General features: G+C 38.2%; 1 protein-coding gene across 1 annotated transcript in view; it reads right to left on the reverse strand.

Moving 5' to 3' along the window:
* AFF3 (ALF transcription elongation factor 3) overlaps nt 1-24,163 on the reverse strand; it is a 535,863-nt gene that overhangs the window by 418,699 nt on the left and 93,001 nt on the right. Inside the window, exon 5 of the mRNA XM_059406264.1 lies at nt 23,759-24,144. Coding sequence (XP_059262247.1) covers nt 23,759-24,144 — 386 coding nt within the window. The remainder of the gene's footprint in view (nt 1-23,758; nt 24,145-24,163) is intronic.

The following is a 24,163-nucleotide window of genomic DNA, read 5'->3' on the forward strand; positions in this document are numbered from 1 at the left end:
CCTTGTACAAGTGTGAGATTAATCCAGTTTTCCTTGAACAGGACCATCTCATCAAGCCAACAGTCACCATCTATCCCAATGGTAGAGGAAACAGAACTGAATGGGGCCTACTCTTCATCTGACCCATTTCCTCCACTCTCCAACATGGTTTAAAATTTTCAAAATTCATGTAAAGGATGATCTCCATATATCTTGGATTATCTTTCTGTATTCTCCTTAATCCAAGATGATATAATTCACTTTTTGGTGGATCACTTGTGAATTATTCTTAAATGTCTTTGTTAATACTATTACTGTTCTTGTTATTAATATATCCTGAAACAACATCAAATACTTAAAATCCCTGCTAATGAGGCAGAGACTTGAGCTGCAGGTCTGCAGTTGTGCAGCGTCTGTGGGGGAAGGCTGACTGAAAGAGCAACAGAACCAGTGTCCTTTTATCCACTGACTTCAGAAGTACCAGAAGGCAGAAACATTATCTGGACAATTCAGGTGAGAAAAACTCACCTTTCCCTGAATTCTTTCTGTAAAAGCAACACTAATGGACTGAATTACTCAGATAATTGTTCTGTGCCTGTCTGTATTTAATTAAAATAAGAAAGGAAATAACGCTGCCAGGCAAGCACTTTCCAGAAGGTTTAGAGTACAGAGCACTCAAAGGTTTTGCAATAGGACTACATGGCTCCAGAAAGTGCCAGTAGAGCAGAAAACTTCATCTAAACAACATTAGTTTTAATTTCACTAATTTCAGAAGAAATCCACTTCACAAAGCTTACAAAAACACTGGTTTTCAAGCATGAGAAACATTCTTTCCCCTTTCACATAAAATAAAATGTAAAAGTGTTTTCCTCCCAGTTTGTCAAGGGTAAGCTTTGTTTTTGCATTTCTGTTTTTGTCTCTTATTTTTTAAATTTTACAGTGTAGCAGAAATTGCCCTCTAATATTTCAAACGTCAGGCTTCAAGCGCTAAGGCAATTGTGACAAGAGTTGAAATAGTGTGGAGAGTGAACAAATGTTCAATGCAACTAAGATTGATATATAGGTATCAATCACTTCAACTAAACAATTCACTGATTTCTGTATATGAAAGGAATCTATGAAGCTTTTAAATTCAGACCTAGAGTAGGTCTATTTATATACCAGAGTAGAAAATTTTAATAATGAAAGCTCCTCTTCACTCAGCTTCCACATTCAGTGTCATCCCAAGTCCTCATTTTAGTATGCTGTGAATATCCAGAGAAATTAAATAGGCCCCTTCTGTGAAGGCCTGGGTTTAGCATGCAGATTGTTTATGAAATAATCTGAAAGATTATCTAACCGTGTTTTTGCTTTATTTTGGTAACCTAAATGATCATAAATACACTATAGCCCTATGGATGGAAAAGTAACTGAATAGAAACGGAAAGAGGTATGTTAATAAATCTACAGAACTAAAAACAAAATAGTATGTTAATACCATCTGTTCCAGTTCTGTATCGTCCAACTCTGCCACCCCCCACCCCATCAGAAGGACCTAGTTAATTCACTTGAACTGCTTGCTGCCTGAGATTCTTGCCAGAACACTTAACGGGCCCCTCATTTGCAGGGTGGTTTTATAGGTCTCTGGTGCTGAGCAGAGGTAGGACAGCTTGCAGGGCATGAGGAGGACAGATAAAACCACCCTGCTGTGCAGATTCAGTCCATTTGCACTGGCTCTCATACAGAAAACAAATTGCAACCTCTCACAAAGGGGCCCTTTTCTGCACTAGCAGCCCTGAAAAATGCAGGCAAAAATGAGTAAATCAGGCAACTTCACATCAGGAGGAAAAAAAAAATGGCTACCACTCCAACAGCTGCTCTCATAATTAAGAACAGATTTCATCACTAAACTCTTGCTGGTTATGTCTGCAGCAAAACAAATACACAGATGTAAGGCATTTACATACTGGATATTTCATACTGGGTAACCAAACCAAATCTACCTTTTCTGCTTTAAGATACTCTCTTGAAAATATCATCTAGTCAATGGTAAAGTATAAGGCAATGTCCAAACCTTAAGTACAAATATATTTCTGTCATCGTCTTTCAACTAAATTTATTTTGGCATTCTACCAGATTCACTTTCTTTTTACATATTCAAAATTGCAATGCACTGCCATGGACATGACCTCTCTCAAATAATGAAAATGCACTACCAGTTTCTTTTACTTGTAAAATTTGCAAAACTTATTGCTGCCTCATTTATCCATGTTTTAAAGGATTGCATGGCACATGCAGTAAAAGGAATAGCATTTGAACTTTTTATTTATTTATTTTTTTTTTTTTTAAGATTTTATTTATTTACTTGAGAGAGAGCATGAATGAGGAGAAGGTCAGAGAGAGAAGCAGACTCCCCATGGAGCTGGGAGCCCGATGCGGGACTCGATCCCGGGACTCCAGGATCATGACCTGAGCCGAAGGCAGTCGTCCAACCAACTGAGCCACCCAGGCGTCCCAGCATTTGAACTTTTTAAAGGTAGATTGGTATGCCATTAAATCAGAGAAATAAAATTAATGAAATGATAAAATTATAATAAAAACAGATAGGTAAGGACAAATTAATGGAATGCCACTCCACTGCAATGAGAAAGCGGTCTACAATTCACACAACACTGATGAGTCTCACATACAAAGTGCTGAACAAAAGAAGCCAATAATATAAAGTACAAAAATAGGCAAAAGTACTTTTGCTGTTAGAAGTCAGGATAGTGGTCCCCCTTGGGTAAGTAGGGCCATTACTGGGAAGGGGCAGAAGAGGGCTTCTGGGGTCTGGTAGTGCGCCATTTCTTACTGTGGATGCCAGTTACGCCAGATGTGTTCAATTTGTAAAAATTCCTCAAGCTGTATTCTCAGGATCATTTTTCTACATATAAATTGTACTTCCACAAGAAATAAAAAAATATAAACTGAAATAAAGTAAAAGAGATAGACAAGGCATGGACCGAACTTCACGATTTTCAACATCAACAATAAGTACCGGTTCACCAATGTTAGTCCTAACCTTTTCATAGGACCCAATCCATGCAGTGTTCACAAGCTTCCTGACACTGTTACAGTAGTGTCCTTATTAACAATATTTATCAAGTCATGTGTTTTTCTTTTTGAATGCCTAAATTGGCCAAATGTTTAGGCTTAAATTAACAGCACAATGTTCTAGGAAAGTCTCTTGTCTAATATGTTAAACTGATTATCCTCCCAAAAGGTAAGAATGTTAAATCAATTTTTGTGTATTTCATTACCAGTACTATAATTTAAAGCAAAGAAGCAGTTCTAAACATGTAATTTTCAGTAAAAAGTGGTTCTAAGAGCATTTTTAAAATGACATATTATTATACTGCTTTACCCAAAGAACAATAATCCTTTTATTTATTTATTTATTTAGATTTTATTTATTTGACACAGAGAGAGAGAGAGAATAGGCAGAGAGGCAGGCAGAGAGAGAGAGGAGGAAGCAGGCTAAGCAGAGAGTCCAAGGTGCAGGGTTTGATCCCAGGACCCTGGGATCACGACCCCTGAGCCCAAGGCAGAGGCTTTAACCCACTGAGCCACCCAGGCGCCCCCAACAATAATCCTTTTTAAAAATCCACAGATATAAATAAACTAATTGAAAGTAGAACATAAAACATAACACCTAACCAAGTTGACATCATATTTTCTAAAAGTCTTCATATTTAAAATTAAACTTAAAACAGTACCCCCACCAAAATATCTAATGCATATAGTTCAGGAATGTATACCTGGTAGATTAAATAGTGGTGGCAGTTCCATTCAGAATTGCAAATTTGAGAATTTACAGATGCAAGTTAAGCTGTAAATAAGTATTAAGGCATCAGAGTATCATAAACTTACTAAACAAGCTGTGGTGGCTGATGGGGAGGGCGGTGTTTCCTGCACTCTCCTCCCAGCTAGGGCTTTGAACAACACCGGCAGCTGATTTACAAACATAATCACGTGCCCTTTACTTTAAGTGGCTTCACAGCTGCACTTCTCAAACAGTGACCATCCAGTGCATGAACCAGGGGTCAAAGACATAAAAACACTTTCCTAGCCTAAGAGGAGGGTCTCTCTGACCTCTTTCTGCATGTTTGTTCGTCTAGTTCAACATTGTTGCCAAGGCTGAATTCTCTTCTGATAGCTTGATCCTACACAATAATTACTATTAAAACATACCTAAAAGAAGGGATATGGAAAACATTATTCACAGTCTTTTTGTTAATCGATTTGGGGTTCACGTTTATAAGTAAGAGCCCCAGAGAACTTGGATGTAGCACGATGGAACTCTCCACAAGCTGGTTTCTGCTGAAAGGCTGAAATAACACCAGGTTTCACTTTCCCATGCAGTGCTTCCGCAAACAGCCAACCTGGTGACCGCTCCTTTAGATCCACCCACACATCCCCTCTGACTGTCAGCCCAAGATCTAGCTTGTGACCCAGGACCATGCAGGACTCATTAAATTTTGATTTATGAGTACTCAATATTATTTGAACTTTTGCTTATGCCAAACTATGGGCATTTACTTCTTTTAAAGAACTCCATTGTAATTATAATTTAAGGAAACTAGATCTGTATCCTTAATGGAATTACGATTTCAAATTCCTCTTCACTCTTAAGAGTGTGGACACTTCTTCACTGATAGTCAAATGAAGCTTATATTTACAAGCTTTCTCCTGCACTACCTATGCCTCTTAAAAATGTATTCTCTGTTCTTTTCTTTTCTTTTTTAAAAGATTTTGTTTATTTATTTGCCAGAGAGAGAGAGAGAGTGTGAGTGCACAGGCAGACAGAGTGGCAGAGGGAGAAGCAGGCTCCCCGCTGAGCAAGGAGCCCTTTGTGGGACTCGATCCCAGGACTCTGGGATCATGACCTGAGCTGAAGGCAATCCCTTAACCAACTGAGCCACCAAGGCTTCCCATATTCTCTGTTCTTTAAGAATTGAATGTCCAGCCAGAATTCTGACAGGCTGTAAGATGCAAGGTATATTACTTTCTCAAACTCTAGGCTAGGATAATGCTTGCTTATAAACATTATGAATCCTTGGTTAAAAAGAACGGCTATGTGATATTTTAAAGCTTTTCCTTTTTTTTTTAATCTAATTGGACATTAATTAATGAAGTATCTGCATTTTAAGCACTGTACTCTATGCCAAGGATGTAAAGATGAGGAAAACAGGGCACTAGCCTGACTAGGAGCTCACAGACTAATGAACGAGAACTCTGTGAACCTAATAAAAACATAATGGGACGGACAGATGAATGGATAGCTAATACATGGTGGGCGGCAGTGGCAGGGGGGAGCCGGTAGAGACAAGAAGTTCTGTGAAGAAACAGAAAGCAAGTCATTCCACAAGGAGCAGAGGTTTCACAGAGGAGATGATCAAGAGCTTCAGTGACAGTCACCTTGATGGGGGTGAGTGGATGTCTGCTATGGAAAAACCGATGGTAAAAGAATAAAGGCAGGAAGGTGCATGTTGTGTACGGGGTTGGGGGTGGGAACACAGCCGTCAAGTTCAGGGTAGCTAAAGCGTAGGAAACCTGGCTTATGAGTGTCATGAGGTTAAAGCTAGAGGGGTAAGCTGATATAAGATCGGCAAGGCTAGGTCTAAGTGTTAGGTTTGGTTTTGTTTTGTTTTATCTCTAAATGGGTATTTTCTAGCATATGTTTCTCAGAATACCAATTCCCTCAGTCACTTTGGGGGGAAAACACACACACACACACCCCAAAAGAACGAAATGCTTTTTGATCAATAAGTTTAGAAAATGCTACATCCTATAGGGTCCTTTCAGAGATTCATAATATACATTTGGTAAAATGCTGCTCTAGGAAAGTGGGGGGACAAAAAAACTATTGGAGCAAGAATGTAACATGATCAGATTTATTTGTTCCTTTTCATTTCCTCTTCATTAGCAAAATATTTTTTTTTAGCAGTTCATGTCTGGTAATGATGTGGATGTTGCACTAAATTTGAAAGAGCTTCATAGCAAAACTCCAATAGGTGACAAAACACAGGGATGGCCACTCCACACAAGAGGCTATCTCAGATTAAAAGTGATTCATGATATGGGCGCCTCGGTGGCTCAGTGGGTTAAGCCGCTGCCTTCAGCTCAGGTCATGATCTTAGGGTCCTGGGATCGAGTCCCGCAGCGGGCTCTCTGCTCAGCAGGGAGTCTGCTTCCTCCTCTCTCTCTCTCTGCCTGCCTCTCTGCCTACTTGTGATCTCTCTCTGTCAAATAAATAAATAAAATCTTAAAAAAAAAAAGTGATTCATGATAGAATAAAGGTAGAATTATGGAAACATAGCAAATGAGAATGACTTCAAAGGTTCTAGCCTAGAGACCCAGGGGAAGGTGCTCCTTTAACCAAGACAGAGAATTTCAAACAAGTCTGCTCTGCAGAAAGGCAATATCAGTACTGGTCATTTTAAGTATGGGGTGCCTACAAAAACATCTATAGGGGCATACTGAGAAAGCAGTTAGTGAGCACAGAATAATGTATAGAGAAGTTGAAGCACTATTACGGTGCATACCTGGAACTAAGACAAGATTGTGTGTCAACTATACTCAAATGAAAAAAAAAAATTAAGAAGAAAAAGAAAGCAAGCAGTTAAAAATATGGCTTTCAGCTTAGAGGGAAGGCCAGGACCAGAGATACATAATTGTAATCATACCAATGGTCTAGGAAATCATTGGAATGAATAAAGCATCCCCCTCCCAACTCTGGGGAAAATGCACAGGGCAAAAAGAGTAAGAATCCAGAATACCAACAATTCAGTGTGTAAAATGCAAAGTTAATTGATCTCTTATGTGACATTTTTTATACTATAATCTTAAGGGATTTTATTGTAATTTATTATAATCTTAAGGTTTTATTGTAATGTAAAAGGTTCTGTTTTGCATTATCCAGAAACAAAATATAGTGCTAAGCCTGACACTGTTTTATATTATTACTTTGGTCACTGGTACATCATGTAAAGGAATCAAAATCTTTGGAACAGAGTCTAATTAAATACACCTTTAGTCCAGAGAGATTCAGAGAATTGACCAAAGACTTGCAGTGAGTTGTTCTATTTGCAACTAGCCCACTATTTAAAAATTGGTTCAAAATCCAACTTTCTCTTTCATTTGGTTCTAAGGCATGTAAGAATGCAAATGAAATCAAGTAATTCACTCAAATAAGATCATTAACAGATATTAGAAAAGCATTTTCCAACTTTCACATGTTCTCTTTTTCATTTTAATTGCTATGATGGAAGACTGTTAACAATATTAGCCATTTTTTCTTGATGTAGTTGAACTGTGTTTCATTGAAAAGAACATCATGAAACTACCCTTTATTCTTGGAAAGATGGTCAAGAAAAGACCATATTAACAATGGTCTTAGCATCCCACATAGCCAATCAACAAAAGTTACTAAGGGCCAAACATGAGTGAAGCTCATCCTTGCTCTTTTGAGATACACCAGAGAAAGGAAAAGTGAGTAGCACAATCATAACTGAAGTCAAGGAAGACTACAGCGGCCGCCACTTAATTGCACATCATTATTTCAGTTGATTGGCATAAAGTTCTTAAGCCTTCAAATATAGAATCCTTTAAAATCTATGTTAGATTTAACAGAATCTACATTTTTCTTCAGTACAGAGGGGAATAAAACCTTCAAGAATTATAAAATATTGCTGCAGAACAGCATGAATATATTTCACACTCCTGAACTGTGTACTTAAAAAATGGTTATGATGGCAAATTTTAGGCTATGTGTTTTTCATCACAGTTAAAAAATTTTAAAGGCATTATGAAGTCAAATTACCTTAACGTACTATTGTCCATAAAATGTTCCATATCCTACAAGGAATAGGGAGCTGTCCACCATTTTCAGATGGTGAGAAAGAGGTGAATGGATCTTTAGGTTAATTAAACAGTGCTACTCAGAGCTTGTTAAAGAGATGTTGACAAGATGAACATTCAAAAGCTAGAAAAGCTAGTAACAAAGTGAAAGTTAAATAAGAAAGTAGCACTAAGATTTAGAAGGGTATGAGAGACTTGTAAAAAAACAAAAAAAATCAACAAGATATGATGGTATGGATAAAGAAAGGGAGTCCAAGATGATCCCAGCACATCAAGTTCCAGTAATAACTTGGAACCATGTTATTGCGGTCGACCTGAGTTTAAACCATTAAAATAAAAATACCCAGAAAGCATTCAGTAAAAAAAACAAAAAACAAAAAACCACCACAGTCTGGATGCTCTTTAACCTTTAACCACCAAGGTCTGAAGATACCAAATCTGAGTGAGATATATGCCAGCTAAGTCTGAGCCAGGACTTCAGATGAAGCCCAGTCGACCAGTTCAGTCATCAGCTTTTGCCCCAGCAAGGTTGCGCTACTCACTCTCCCTGTGCCTCCGTCACTTGAAGTACACTGGGGAAGGTGAAGGGACTAACAACGAAAAGTAAAAATCATTTCACTTTCAATTTGATGGAACTAAAGAAACTTCTGGAGAGTGAAACAGTCTCTTTTAAAACTTTGCTGTGCTCTAGGAAACAGAATAGAACTGAGAAAAATTAAACCTGTTATAGAATTTATGCCTTTAGGCAATCTGACAACTGCTGATCTTTTTTTCCTTTTGGATCTCAGTACTGAAGGCAACTCAGAAAGTCTGCTGCTCTGATCTGTACAAAAGGTCATCTGGTGTTTCCAAATCAATCTCTGTGGTGTTCCAGTTGCTAAAACAGCAGATTAAATTAGCATCCACAAGAACTGCAAGTCTCTCCTCTTCACACCAACACTTGGGGGAAAAACAGGTAAGGATGTCATTGGTATACTGGAATTGGAGAACCTTACTGTAATGTCTAGCATTAAAAAAAGGAAAGAAAGAAAATTCAAGTTTTTAATTAAAACCTTCAGAGCCTTATCACAAAAATGTTTCAGCCTTTGCAGATTAAATGGAATTTTTTCCACTAAAAAAAAAAAAAAAAAAAGCCAATTTCTAGGGGTAAAATAGTATTCAGAAAAACAACGTGAATTTACTTGCACTGAATGTATATATATTTAAACTATCTTACCATTTCTGTTCTTTAAATCTAAGCTTGGATATTTATTTTTCATTTAAAAAGTGGCATATTTTAATTTCTAATCTAAGGATATTATGGTTACCAAAAAAATTTATTTTATTTTTTACTACTGCTAGCTACTTAATCTGTGAAATACAGCTCAGGAAAAAAATGCTGTCATAAAACCTGTTGGTATAAAGATAAGCAGTTTATTTAATATCTAATTAAATGTGGTCACCAGAGAAATCACAGCTTATGAGACTTTATCAGAAAAAGATTAATCCATTTCAGGCTTAACCCAAATGTCATAAGAAAACTCATGAATTTAGATAGGAATCCACTTATTATCCAAAGACATTTTCATATTGAGTAAGAAGAGCCTATATTACTGGTGATATTTATACTTACTTCAATCAAATTCATATACTTTGTAGCTATCATTGATTTCGGGGACAATTATCAAACTAGAATAATATAATAGGGAGCCCTGTCCTCTTTGTCAAAAATTTCTATAATGTTCCAAGAACACTTTATGAGTTTATAGACCCCATTCATCCAGAAATTCAAAAAATTATATGGATTGTGTCATTTTAATTCAAAAACAACTATCTAACAAAAAACTATTGAACAACTTATTATATGTGGGACTCGGGCACTGGGGAAATGAGGATGGAGAAAAGGATTCCTTCTTTTGAAAGGCTCACAAAAATCACGAGACAAACCCTTAAATAACCACTGATATAAAGTAATAAGTACGAGAGGGCGGAGGCTGCTTTTTTCCCCTAATATCTATTCATGCCTTTATCCACAAAAAAAAAATTATCTGAACACATGGTGACCCAGCATAAAGTCTGGATGGATTTCTCAGCCTTCCCCAAAGCTAAGACAGCCAGGTAACTAATTGAGATCAATGAGATGTGAGGGAAAATCGTCTGTGGTCCTTCTAGGTTGAAACTTTGAAGAACAAGATATGCCTTCCCCCTTCCCTTTCCTCTTCCTGAGGGCTCAAAAGGAACCTGGGCCATCTTGGATCAGGTGGACAAGTGTAGCACTCTTACAGATGGTAGAGCTATAGAATGAAAGGAACCTAAGTCCATGACAGGATGTCACAGACCAGAACCACCATTCCACCTCAGATCTATAATTTAAGAAAAATAAGCTTTTATCTTGTTTTTAAGTTGCTGTTTTTAGAATCCTTCACATGAAACAGCACCATGTTCATACTTCTTTTTTCTTCTGAGAATTTTGGTACTAGAAAATGTCCATTAATTGGAAGATCCAAAATTATATAGTAAAAGAGAAGAAAAGCCTGATTTCTAACTTTCTCATGAAAAATAAAACCCTGAATTAGAACAATAAACTAATTTTACAAATAATAAAATTAAACTGAGAAGTAAAACTGTACAAATTCTTAGAAGAGAATGACTTAAGTAATCGCGGGGGGGGGGGGCGGCCTGGGTGGCTCAGTGGGTTAAGCCGCTGCCTTTGGCTCAGGTCATGATCTCAGGATCCTGGGATCAAGTCCCGCATCGGGCTCTCTGCTCAGCAGGGAGCCTGCTTCCTTCTCTCTCTCTCTCTGCCTGCCTCTCTGCCTACTTGTGATTTCTCTCTGTCAAATAAATAAATAAAATCTTTAAAAAAAAAAAAAGTAATCGCGGCGGCACAAGTTTTTGTTAATAAAATAACTAACTAACTAACTAAATAAATAAATAAATAATAAATAAAAAATCAACATAGTAAGAAATAGAATAGGTATCAAGAATTGATCATCGACCTGCAGAAGAGGCTTAGGAAAACAGTAGTGAATACAGGTGAAAAAAAATACAGGTCAAAGCAATTAGAATGAAACTAATAGATAAGAAAGACAAAGATGAGTAATTACAAGAGTAATTCCTTGAGAGGTAAACCAAGAAGAGTGTGTGCAAACAATGTGTGTAAACACTTAATAAAAACAAAACAAACAAACAAACCGAATCAAAACAAAACTCCCTGAACTGAAAGAATGTACTAATCTGGAAAAATTGAAAGAGCAATTTATGTTTCAAGAAACGCTCAATATTGAGACATATTTTGATTAAGCTGCAGAAGTTTAAAGAAATAATTCTTTAGGTATTCAAACAGACAGAGCAAACCATTTTCAAGAAGTAACAGGATGGGCATATTTGAAGAATATATATACTGAAGCCCAAGAGAATCTTCAAATTTGGTGAAACTAAAGAAATATAAGAAGAGAGAAAGGTGAAAAAAGAAAAAATATTGTCTGGAATGAAATTCATTTTATATTTGTGGAATTTTTTGCTGGATGGTAGGATTTGACTTGATTTTTAAATTTGTTTTTTCTTCATTATTTAGATAATTTGAAAAAGCATATAACATGTTAACAAAAACAATGAGTAGGTAAGCAGAATAATATGAAGAATAAGATGGAAAGCAAACATGCCAATACATTAATAACAATCAATTCTGGGTAGTGACTTTATAATTTCTAAATATTATTATCATTTCTTATAAGAGGAACTGGACCTGAAGGAGGAACCTGGCAGGCAAACTGGGAAAGAGTAGTACTCCAGGCATAAGCCAAGCCAGGAATTTATGAAAGGAAATGGCATGCATAGGAAACAGCAAGAGGTCTTGTAGGTAGATGGGGATGATGCCTGGGTCAGATTATATGCTATACTTGCATTTCATTCTAGTCTTTATTTCTGTCACTGATCTACCTAACATCATTCAAACCAGTTATAGCATATTTGTCCTTGTTTTTCAGGTGTAAAAACTCAAAGTCCAAACCTCAGGGACAAGATAATTAAGTACTGGATCTAATAGAACCCTCTTCTAATAATGGCACAAACAGATGAGAAGCGGCGCCTGTGCTCAAGGTGATTCCAATGTATTTGTGACACTAGACAGGCAAAACAGCAAATAATAATACACGGTAATATAACACGCATGGACCCTATAGGAACTTAAAAGAAAGGAAACTCTTTGATGGTTGGAGCAGACTGTGGAAGTGGCATGACTTAGGCCAGGCTCTTGAAGAAAGGCTACAGCATTTTGATTTAAGATTTCCAGTCTCTCAAGAAATTACACTGTAAGATCCCCACCCGCAGCTACCTCACAATTCCACAAAGATGGAGTATTTATCTTTTTTTCATACTGAATTATAAAGAGAAGGCAGACTGAGTCATCACTTATGCTGGAATATGACTGTGGGGAAAAATAAACAAGTAAGTGAAGGCTTACCTTATATTAAAATAAATTCCAGATGGCTAACTTTTCATCTAGTTCCTTTATGGTTTTATACATTAGATTTAACTTTTTAACGTATCTATGGAAATAGCCTTTTTAACCATAATTAAAAAGGAAGAAAGATACAAAATTTAATTTCTCCATTATAAGCAAAAGTTAATCAAGGAACTGGGAGAACTGCTTACAGTATATTTTTTAAAGGTGCACTTTCTTAATGTTAAAAAACTCATAACTTGGTAATTTACAATAGTGCAAAGAAACTGAAAACAGCTTAAATGCCTAACAAAAGGATTCTGTAATAAATTATGGTATCTGCATAGGATAAAAACTACTGAAACTCTCAACTAAATGAGATGCAAAGACCATAGAGTGAATGTTGCCAAAGACTGTTCAGTGACATGGCAAAGTGGTTATATCATGCAAGGAGAATAATTGGGAAAATAACTATATATGATAACTTCATCCTGATTCAGTAAAGAAGGTCTAAGTATAGAAAAAAACCAGAAGAATCCACACCAAAATGTTAATTGTGACTATTTCCAGACTGCAGGAACTGTGAGTTTTTCTCCTTTACGTTCTTAATCTTACCTGAATTTTTATAATGAAGACATATTACTCTCAAAAATCTTTCCTGCCCCTTGCTGCAAAACTTCTAGAAAGAACTGTCTATATGTAATGTCTTTAATTCCTCCTCTTGATTTTCTCTTAAACTCAGACTTGGGCCCACAAAACACTCTTTGAAGTAACTGATGAATTTCATGTTACTAAATCCATCATCGGCAGAATTGAAATCGGTAATTCCCTTCTCTTCTTGATACCTCTCTCCTCATGTCTCCTAGACACAGTACTGATTTCTTCCTACTGACTGATCCCTTCTTTTCTGTCTCCTTTGCTGGCCCCTTCTCAGTAATCCCCTGATGTAGGGATGCATAAGGTCTCAGCCCTGTTTTTTAGCCACACTCACTCCCTGAGTGACCATATCCAGCCTCAAGGAATTACCACACATATGCTGACCACTTCCAAATCTATACCTTCCAGCCCAGATATATATTTCCTTCTCTACCAAATTCCACATTTGTGGCTCCAATGTGCATGTGTACTCATCAGGTCCACTTGGACACCCCAAACTCAATAAGCTTAAATGAATTCCTGCACTTCTCTTCAAAGACCTGCTTCATATATCATTTTTCCCATCTCAGCTGAAACCAGCTTCTATCTTTCGGTCAAAGGTAGAAGTCAAAAATTTGTCCTCAATTCCTCTCCATCTGTCACCCAACCAGTCAATTCTTACCGACTCTCCTCCAAAATATATCCAGAATCCAGCCTTCTCATTATCTTTGCTATCACCTAATTCCCATAACTGCTATCACCTCTCCCCCAGATTAGGGAAATAATCTGCCAAGTGATCTCCTGCTTCCACCTCTGTCCCATCATGGTTTATTCGCAACACTGATGGCCAGATCAATCCTTGTAATACCCAAGTCAGACCATGACACTGTGCTCAGAACTCCTCAAGGGCTCCCCCTTCTCACTCACAGTAACACCAAGATCCTTGCTGGGGCCTAAAGGACTTATGTGATGTGGGCTCCTCTCCTGCCTCCTTCCTCCTTGTGTATTCTGCACCAGCGCCCTGTCCTGTTGGTGTCACAGGGTGAGGAGGTATGTTCTCACTTGGGCCTTTGCTGAGCTATCCACTCTACTCCAGCTAACTCCTTCTTTGTCCAGATACCTTCCTGCTAATCTTGCCTCACCTTCTTCTTGCTCAAATCTCACTTTCTTTTTTTTTTTTTTTTTTTTAAAGATTTTATTTATTTATTTGACAGAGAGAAATCACAAGTAGATGGAGAGGCAGGCAGAGAGAGAGGGAAGCAGGCTCCCTGCTGAGCAGAGAGCCCGATGCGGGACTCAATCTCAGGACTCTGAGATCATGACCTGAGCCGAAGGCAGCAGCTTAACCCACTGAGCCACCCAGGCGCCCCTCAAATCTCACTTTCTTAATGAGGATTATTTTAACTTTTTTCTAAAAGACTTCATTTACTTATTAATTTGAGAGAGAGAGAGAGAGCGCGCACTTGAGAAAGAGGGAGAAAGAGAGAGAGAGCACAAGCGGGGTGAGGGGCAAAGGGAGAAGCAGGCTCCCCGCTGAGTAGGAAGCCCTATGTGGAGCCCAATCCTGGGACTCTGGGATCATGACTGAGCTGAAGGCAAACACTTAACTGACTGAGCCACCCAGGAGCCCCTTAACTAACCTTTTTAATAGTGCAACCTGCTCCCTATCTTTCAAACCCGTCTGCACTCCTTTATGGGTGTGAACCCAATAACGTTTACTCTTTTCCATAATATTTATCACAAATCATAAAAGGGTAAAAACCAAAATGATAAAGGAGCAAGTGAGACACGCAATGCTGAAGCAAGGAATGCTTCTCTGAAAACTTGTATTTAAGCTACTCTGATGCCATTGGGAAAGGGCGGAGTGACCCTGAGGGAGGCACTGTCCAGAGGACCAAACCCATAGGAACTGATAATAAAACACAAACACAAATGAAATAGTTAGCAATATGAAATCCCAGTGGGCACACTGGCAGCTAAGAAGTTCAAGTTACTAGAAGGTTGATTTGTAGGTCAGCATAAGCAAGGGTGAGAGCTGCCTAAAGGAGGTAGGAAGTTCCCTCTTAGCTATGGGAGCTCAACACAGGAGGAGCCTCACTAGGGATGTCACAGAGGGGAGTCAAACACAGGAGGTCTGGAGGAGACCTTCCATCACCCATGCTCTCTCTCTCTGTGAGACTGTCAAGACATCCAAGAATGGGGGGGTGGGGAGCGGCTGATCCATATTTGTTTCCAGGGCTTCTACAGATCAAAAACAGAATGCACACATTTTTCTATTTTCTACTCCTTAGCCTTCTGTCACACAGATAAGGAGTCAAACATTTACTGTGTATTAAAGGCATGCCTCTGGCTATGTGGACCCAAATGCTATGTAACCGGCAATGTTTCTGAAGGATATGTCTCCCAGACAACAAATAAATAGAGCTCTGAGTAAATATATGAATTATGTTTGCATAGGTTATGAAATAAAACATTACCATGAATAAGTGGAATAGGAATCATGACAGAAACAAGATCCATGAAGCACAAGATCCATGAAGCACAAGATGACATATAGGGATAAAGGGCCATTCTGGGAATCAGTATCCATTGTCATCAAGGAGTACCTCTAAGAGCTCCATGTACACCAGGCTATTTTAAATCCACTAAAACTTAATTCACAGGGCAGGAAGTCTGAAAATGTGGTCTCCCCCAACACTGTCCCCTTTTCCTCTCCTCACGCTCCTTATTCCCACATCCCTGTGCTACAGCTCACATCATGTGGCCAGAGAAGAGAAGCATCTGCTTGCAGCACATTCACAGCACCGTACACACCGCCCCTAGGCCAGGGCTCCTGCTCACAACAACCAAACAAAGGAGAGCAAGGAAAAAGAGGCAGAGCACATAACATCCTCGGCAGAGCCACTGCTGACTTAGGCTTTTGCTTCTCAGGCCAGCATATAGCTCTCTGGTTTATTTTACATGGGCTATGTTTACATACATCAGTAAATATGGTTCCCATTTCTCTTTGTAACAGCAGCTATAAATTATATGTTGGAAGTGTTTGGCTTTTCTCTTCTCATAAAAGGTTTGGCAAGAATTACTGAGGCCCCAAGGACAGGAGGTCAGTGGTTGGAGGGGAGTGACTTCCTTCACCCCATAGCCTTAAGTTAACTAATTCAACAAATACCTACTGAGCACAAACTATGTGCCAGGTATAGTTAAAGACGCTTCAGTAAACAAAGCAGTAAAAAACAAAACAAAATCCTTGTTTTTACTGCTTCATAGTCTAGTGAAATTCATCACCTCACCTCAATTTCCAGATTCTGAACCCTAAAACCATCCAGGGCTGAGCACATTAGCAAGTAAATGTGAGGTAAAGAGAACTATATAAATAATTATAATAATAATCACAGGTTATTATTGTTATGGATTTGTAAGTGCTAACTATGTACCAGGCACACTATTCTAAGCACTGTACATCTATTAAGTAGTCATAAAAAATGCTATCAAATGCTATCAGGTACTGTTATATTGAATTGTGTCCCTCACAATTTTAAATTTTAGATACAGATAGGGTCTTTATGGAGTTAATCAAGTTAACAATGAAGTCATTTGGGGGAGTGCTCTAATCTGGAATGACTGATGTCCTTACAAAAAAGAGGAAATGTAGGCACACGTACACATAGATGGAAAACAATGTAAAGATGCAGGGAGAAGACAGCCATCTTCAAGCCAGGGAAGGAGGGCCTGGACAGATTCTCCCTCACAACCCTCCGAAGAGACCAACCCTACCAACAACTTGATTTCAGGGCTCTGGCCTCCAGAACTGTGAGATAATTTCTGTTGTGTTAAGCCAACCAATTTGTGGTACTTTTTCACGGCAGTCCTAGCACAATAAAGGTACAATCATGATTCCACTGAGACACAGGGTCATCTGGTGAGCCAAGGGACTAAGAGTCCAAGTCAGACAATCTAGCTCCCGAAAACACACTCCTCATTCTGTTCTAAAATCAGACCAATTATGCAGAGATAGGTCCCAGTCAGTACCCCTCATGCAAGTGTCTGTTGATCCTAAAGCCTGACCTTTGGCCAAAATAAAAAACTGCTGTGTCCAGGGGTGGCCTCAGAAGGCTTGTCGCATGTGCAGCTACAGGATGGAATGTGTGAGTAGCAGCAGGGACCCTGCACTCTCCTCTATAAAGGCACTGCTAATGCTGGTTAATCAGGTAGTAAGTGAGTCTTCTGCTCGGCCCAGTTAAACATGTTATTTAATACTGTGTGGCTTCAAAGAGATCAGTTTCACTGAGTCATTCTAAATACTTACTTCCTGAAAATTTTAATACTTTTCCTTAGTCCATATTTTGTTGACTTCATATTTCATTTAACTGGAAATAAAGCTCAAGTGTGGTATGTTCTACTACAGGTAAAAATAGCTCAGGAAAGCCCACAGAAAGAGAACGTTTGACCCCAGGCTTGGCAATAAAATCTCGGGAGGGGACTAAGCATTAAATAAGGGAGTATCATGTCACTCAGCCTTTGCTCTGTTAATCCAGGATGATCCCAGTCTCCAAGATTGCCATTATTTCCAACAAATAAACAAAAAAGAACTTTCAGAATTTCATTTTTCTTTTCCTTCCCACCTCTCTCTCTCGGTCATACACACACACACACCCCCCACACACACACAAAACCACTTCCAATAATATCCTCACTTCTTTATCTTGTTTACTTTTGTCGTTTCAGAGGTATTTCTATTAGAAATTGTTAGAGTAACGATATATAGCTAATATTTACTGAATGCTTACTACATGTCACTGTGCTAAGCACATGACATTCTTGAACTCACTGATTGACTCCTCTTTCTGGTAACTCTGCCACATAGATATTATCATTTTCTTCACACATAAGAAAACTGAGGCCCAGAGAAGTCAAATTCCTTGCTCTCCGCCACATGGCTAATGAGTGGCAGAGCCAAGATTTGAACCTGCCTCTGGCAGAGCCATCATCATGCCATTGTGTATCTCTGTGTATCTGAAAGTTTGCATGAACGGGTGAAATACAGAACAAGAGGCTTTTGTCATTGGACTGTGCAGCGATGTTTTTTCCAGGGTGGATGAGGCTCTTGGATCACATAACATCTCTTCTAGTGACTCCAAACACAGAAGGCCTGGACTCTTGATTAGCCCCAGGTTTGGAGTCAACACACATAAGGTTGCAGTTTAAGGGCAAATAGTCCCATAATCCAGCCAGATGCTTTCCGGGAGAGGAAACTTTATGGGAATTGAGAAAATACACAGGGAAAGTAAAGTGGGGCTTTCTAATGGCCTCCCTCTGGGTCTCACTCTCAACATCTACATCCCTGGGAGTAGTTTCCTACCTCATGGCTAGAAAATGTGGTTTTATAATATGAACTAAAGGAGCCCAGAGAGGAAAGGGGATGGAAAAGGACACGGACACCTTTACACAAGACACATTTTAATACGCTTTCTTCAGAGTTTTCAATAAAGGGTTATGGAAACAGAAGCTATTTTTAAGTGGCTAAGCGCTTTACCTTTAGGGCCTCACCAGCTGAACATAAAAGTACCAAAAAATTTGGAAACATTCCCACTTGCCAGCCTTCATTATGACCTTCAGAGTGACCCATCTGTAGGATGGAAAACAAGTGCTTTCATCCAGTATCTGAGATCAAAGTTGTGGGTCTTCACTCTTCCAAGTCTAAGGGGTGCAGGCTGCCCGCATTCTTGCTAAGAAAATGCACGGCCTACGTTACAGGGAAAGGAGGAAGCACAGAGCGTAACCATCTGTGCTGTTACTAAGCCCTGCTGTCCCACAGGACGAGGCCTCAGTCTGCAGTGGGTAAAGGGGGACGGAGGTATGATGATGGGGAGGATGAAACCACAACAGACAGGGAAACCGAGCCTCCAGCCTGGCCACACACCCTCGTTTCATCAATGAGCAATCAGATAGCATACTTCCATTTGAAAACATTATACATCTCAAATGTAATTAAGAAATTTAGACTGGCATGAATATGTAATGTACACATTGCTCTGCAGATGCCTTTCCCGTCCGACAGGCTGGTGCCGACTTTAATTTGGAAGAAATCCATTTTCATACAAAGGTAACCAAGAGTGACAGGAAATAGGAAGCCTACATCATTTATCTTCTGTGAACTTAGGGGGAAAAAATCAGTTAATTGCTTTTCTAGGAAGCTATTTTGTGGAATCACGGTGCTTTATCTTTCTGCTCATATTCATGGTATAAATGGTGATTTTTAAGTGCCTGGCGTAAATATACTGATTAATCAATACACCTTAAACTATTTAATTACTTATTTTAACAAATAAAACTCTGATCAACCAAAAAACAGCTTCACTGTTCTTGTGGATTAATTATCAAGCACTACGAATATACATACATACAATCCTAATATACATACAGTCTATTAATTGATACTCAAATGCACATGTCTCCTTCCTTATCACTGACTAAACTTAAGAGCAGCAGGCCCTGCTTTCCTCTCTTCCTTCCCTGGCTTTTTAGGTCTGTTCTATTCTCAGCCATCAGAGCTCCTCTGCAAGAGCCATGTTAAATCACCGCTACTTATTAAATTAATAACAAACAGAAACTAAAATGGGTTATGTTTTAGAGTACCACTGAAGCTGAAACTTGCCAAACAAACTGACTTCATGGCCCATGAGACCCATATTCCCATATTTTGTCTCAACAGCACTGTATATTGGGCCTTTTCTATAGAATTGTCCCATTTCTGCCTTCCTATATCACCTAGCATATACATACATATTTTTAAGTTTGGGGCCAATATAAAGCTCTCTTTTCAAATCTAAAATTATCATTTCAATAACAATTTCTTATTATTCCATGAGCCAAAGACAGATATGGCATGAAGTTAATGATGCATAAGCTCCAGGGCCTCTTAAGCAAAGATTCCTCTAAGGCCTCAGGAGGGTCTCTAGCAATGAGTTAATACTTGTTTTTGAAAAAATTTCAAGTATAAGATAATTTTCTACTCCTTTTTTCCTGAAGAAAAACCCCAAGATGGTATACATTTTCGGTCCCACAAAACTTGTAACTGCCCCACTAGGTTAATGGTCCCCAGTGCCTGGATCTTGAATTACATGTTGAGGGCAAAACAATTATTTTGTGTGTGTATGTGAAACAAAAAAAAATTTGCTTCAACTGGAAATAAGATTTAGTGTTCCCTACCCTAGAATGTTGTAGAATGCATCTGCAGTCATTTCTTATGTCTCTGTCTCACACCTAACACTAGTCACCCTTCCGAGTGGCACTCCAGGGAAGGCTCACTTAATGAGGGATGGCATCAAGAATAAAAATCTCAGCTATAATAACAAAAATATGTTTTTCATTAAACACAAAACTGAGCTGGGAAAAACCAGCCAGGAGACAGGTGTATCAGTTAAAGAACTCCCTTGAGGTCTTTAACTTCCACATCAAATTGCACTGAATTTTTCCACACTAATTACCTATTATTGAAGACTAAAGAATTATAACAAATAATTCACCATGGCAGCAGATAGAGTGCAGATGTTGTAAGAAAAAGAATGAAGAACTTATGAAGTCTAAAATCAGGCAAAAGAGATTCACAAAGTCTCAATTTTTTAAAATAACAAAGATTTTTCTACTACAAGGATTATGAAAGTGAGGAAATTTTCTAGGACTAGGAGGACAATTTTAAATTTAGTTTGGACTGCACATAAGAGAAACTGTATATTAAAAGCTAAGTGCTAGAGTCTAATTTATTTAATTCATGTAAAATTTCTTGCAGGCAGAAAAAGTCTTAGCTTTTTTTTTTAATTTCCCCTATCACATTGCATTTAGTCATTGATTTGATTTCTTATGAGTACTGTACCTCCACAATGCCATACGCAGCTATATTTGCATCTCCTTTGTCTTTACATCATTTTTACCCAACACTTCCTTCTAGCCCCCAAATCCTTTACACTGGCATAAATCTTGCTCTATAGCTAATGTCCTGGGAAATTATAATCAAGTCATACAAAAGTTCCTTTAGTTCACACCCTCTGTAAATTTCCCTTAAAAAAAAAATGCATTCCCTACCTCACTGGAAATTAATGTCAGTACTATCAAGAGGACATTTTCATCTAGGTACTATCTGTGTTTATAAAAAACAATAGTAAAAATAATAAAATAATAATTAAAATAATAGTTCTTATTTGCCATGTTTGTTTTATTCTCTCCAAAAAATAAAAGCAAATGTACCCTCAAAAAGTAAAACCTGATTCGCTGATAAAATTCTTCAGTTTCTCTGCTATGACTGTGGATTTTATAGGGATGCCCTATAAACACTGAGTGACATACCCGCAAAAGATATTTTTTAATCTCTTGGAGTACTGTAAAACAAACAAGCAAACAAAAAAACTCTTTGAGGGGTGCCTGGGTGGCTCAGTGGGTTAAAGCCTCTGCTCAGGTCATGATCCCGGGGTCCTGGGATTGAGCCCCACATTGGGTTCTCTGCTCAGTGGGGAGCCTGCTTCCCCCCCCCCCTGCCTGCCTCTCTGCCTACTTGTGATCTCTCTCTGTCAAATAAATAAATAAAATCTTAAAACAAAAACAAAAACAAAAAAACAAACTCTTTGAGTCTGAAGGATAGGAAATATAACTTATAGATACTATCCTACTGCTAACTGGGAAAGAGTCATTTTCTTATTATAATAGACTAGACAGCAACACACAAGTGCTGCAAAATATACATTATCATATTTTCCATAATATGCAATTTTTTGCTAAAATAAGGACTGTATTATCTCCCCTACAATAAAAACACCAAGAAAACAAAACAAAACAAAAAGCAGATCTGCCAATTAAAACTTTGTTCTGCAAGCAACACTTCTTACCTCTTTTCTATCAATGCATGATTGGCCTCTTTAACGTATTCAGTATAGAGTATTAGGAAGAAGCAAGTGGACAGGCTAAATGTCATTACATGGGGGAAATGAAACACTTCCTGTATAAAAGCTCTAATTTTTCTTGGTATGACTCTCTATCCCAGGCATTTCCCTCTTTCTGTGATTACCGAACCGTAGTACAATGTGTCATTCCCAATCTGGGGTCTTGGAAGGACGTCCTGAAAATGTCCATGTTATTAATGACATACCCAAAAGCCTAATGAAAACTGTACTGTTATCTGCATAAGGCTGTACTGGTTATCAAAAACTGGCTTTTAACCAGGGCTTTATCAACTCATTGGGTTATAAAGTAAATAAATGAATTACTACCTAATAAATTTGAAGTTTCTCTGGCACGTAAAAATCATTTTAACAAGGAATCAATTGGGATTACAATTATAATGGATTCCTGGTAGTTACAGCCACCTCTGTTCAAGGATAAGCCATGTTTTATTTGCCAGGTCATTTGATGATGATAACACAAATCAAAGGGCCTGATAAATTCAGTTTTATAAGGGGATATTAATACGCGTTTCCCACAAACTTTTCAAACCACAAATGCTAGCAGAAATTATATGCTGCTTCTATTAATTCCTAGGAATACTTTATGGGATCCATCATAAATGAATGATCAAAAGGAGTTACTGATGTACATGTCACTTAGTTTCCTCATTAGAACCTGTGTAAACATCTCAGAATTTAAAAAAATACATCTTCTCTAAGGGCAATATGTTGATCTCCCAATTGGTGCACAGTGCTTTCTGACGTGAGAGCTCAGCTCATAAATTATTAAGTTTAGCCTTGTCAGACTCCAACAAAAAATATCAAGTCATTTGTGTTTTTATTTGGTCATTAAACCAAATTAAGATACAAAGAATATGCTAGCCACAGTATTATTCCATCTTTAAAACCGAGTATGTCAAAAAGGAAAAAGAAACTGAATGGTTCCTAAGTCCAATGCTCTAGAATTCACATTTTATGTTGGTTAGTATACCACATCATAGCAAAACAAACAAACAAAAAATGTGCATGTATGCTTTTTCATATGCTCTTGACAAGTGCCATCAATTTGGAATATAGGAGGAAATGTGCTTCTCTAAAACAAGACTTCATTTTCCATCCAGATTTACTGTTCAAGTAGACTAGACTCTTTGCTTCCTCTGTGATTATGTGATTTGCCTTTTTGAGTTCTCATATTCCACACATCTAGTCTACACATTTTGTAATGCAATAAATAAACACTTCAGATTAAATTTAAGATGCAAGAATCTGAACTAAAAGATTTCACTCTCTTCATATAACCTAAGATTATTTTCACAGGACAAGGCGAGTCCTTACTTGATTAACATCAATTAACCTGAATTTTAGGTATTACAATATGGATGAGACATCTGATACATTTGACTATTCACCATATTCAATACTGAGTCATTTAACAATTAATTTAAAAATCATTATAAGGTTTCCTTTATGTCTTGGAACATTTCAAAACTGACAAAAATGTTAAACTTCTGAACTCTTTTACATAAAAATTAACCTCTTTTTTACAATACTTCTACTCTTAATATATAATATCCATGTCGACTCTGACCCATTCACACACACACACACACACACACACACACACACACACAAAATCCCATGAACTGTATTGAAGGAAATTCCTTCCCGGATGAACACAGACACATAACCAAATATGTTGGAACTTAAAAAAAAAATGGTGGTAATCAATTTGATATTTTAAGAAATCATTATTTATGTGTATAACCTCCTTTAGCAATGGCTACAAATCCTATCACATGAAGTCGTTCACACACTGAAAATTAAGAAACATGGGCACTGGATTTATAACTGCCGAGTCATCACTGAGAACTACTCAGATGTATGTAGTTGGCATTGACAAGAGACTCACCTCTCCTTGTTTGGGGATGCTGAACTTGGAAAGCTTGGTCTTGGCTCTGGCGGACTCTGGCTTGGTGGCTGGGACTCCCCTGTACGACGTGCAGTGCACACTGGTTTCTGTGGATGATTTAAGTTTTGGAGACTCATCAGGAGCCTGATCTTGGCCGTCCATCGGCCGCACATATGCGGTGGGTTTTTGCTGGACCAGACTGGGTTTTGAAGCCAGGGATGGAGGAAAATTCTGAACACAGTGTCCGCTGCTGCTGTGCTTGGCTGCCATAGCAGGTGGCCTTTCCTGGGTCTGAAGACCCACCTCTACATTGCACACTTGTTTGGCTCGTGACTGCTGTCTGCCAACACCATCTCCAAGCAAGGTCCTGAGAGAGCCTTGTTGTGCTGAGTTGGAAGAAGAAGA

The sequence above is a fragment of the Mustela nigripes genome, chromosome 7 (assembly GCF_022355385.1).
Source record: "Mustela nigripes isolate SB6536 chromosome 7, MUSNIG.SB6536, whole genome shotgun sequence".
Lineage (NCBI taxonomy): Eukaryota > Metazoa > Chordata > Mammalia > Carnivora > Mustelidae > Mustela > Mustela nigripes.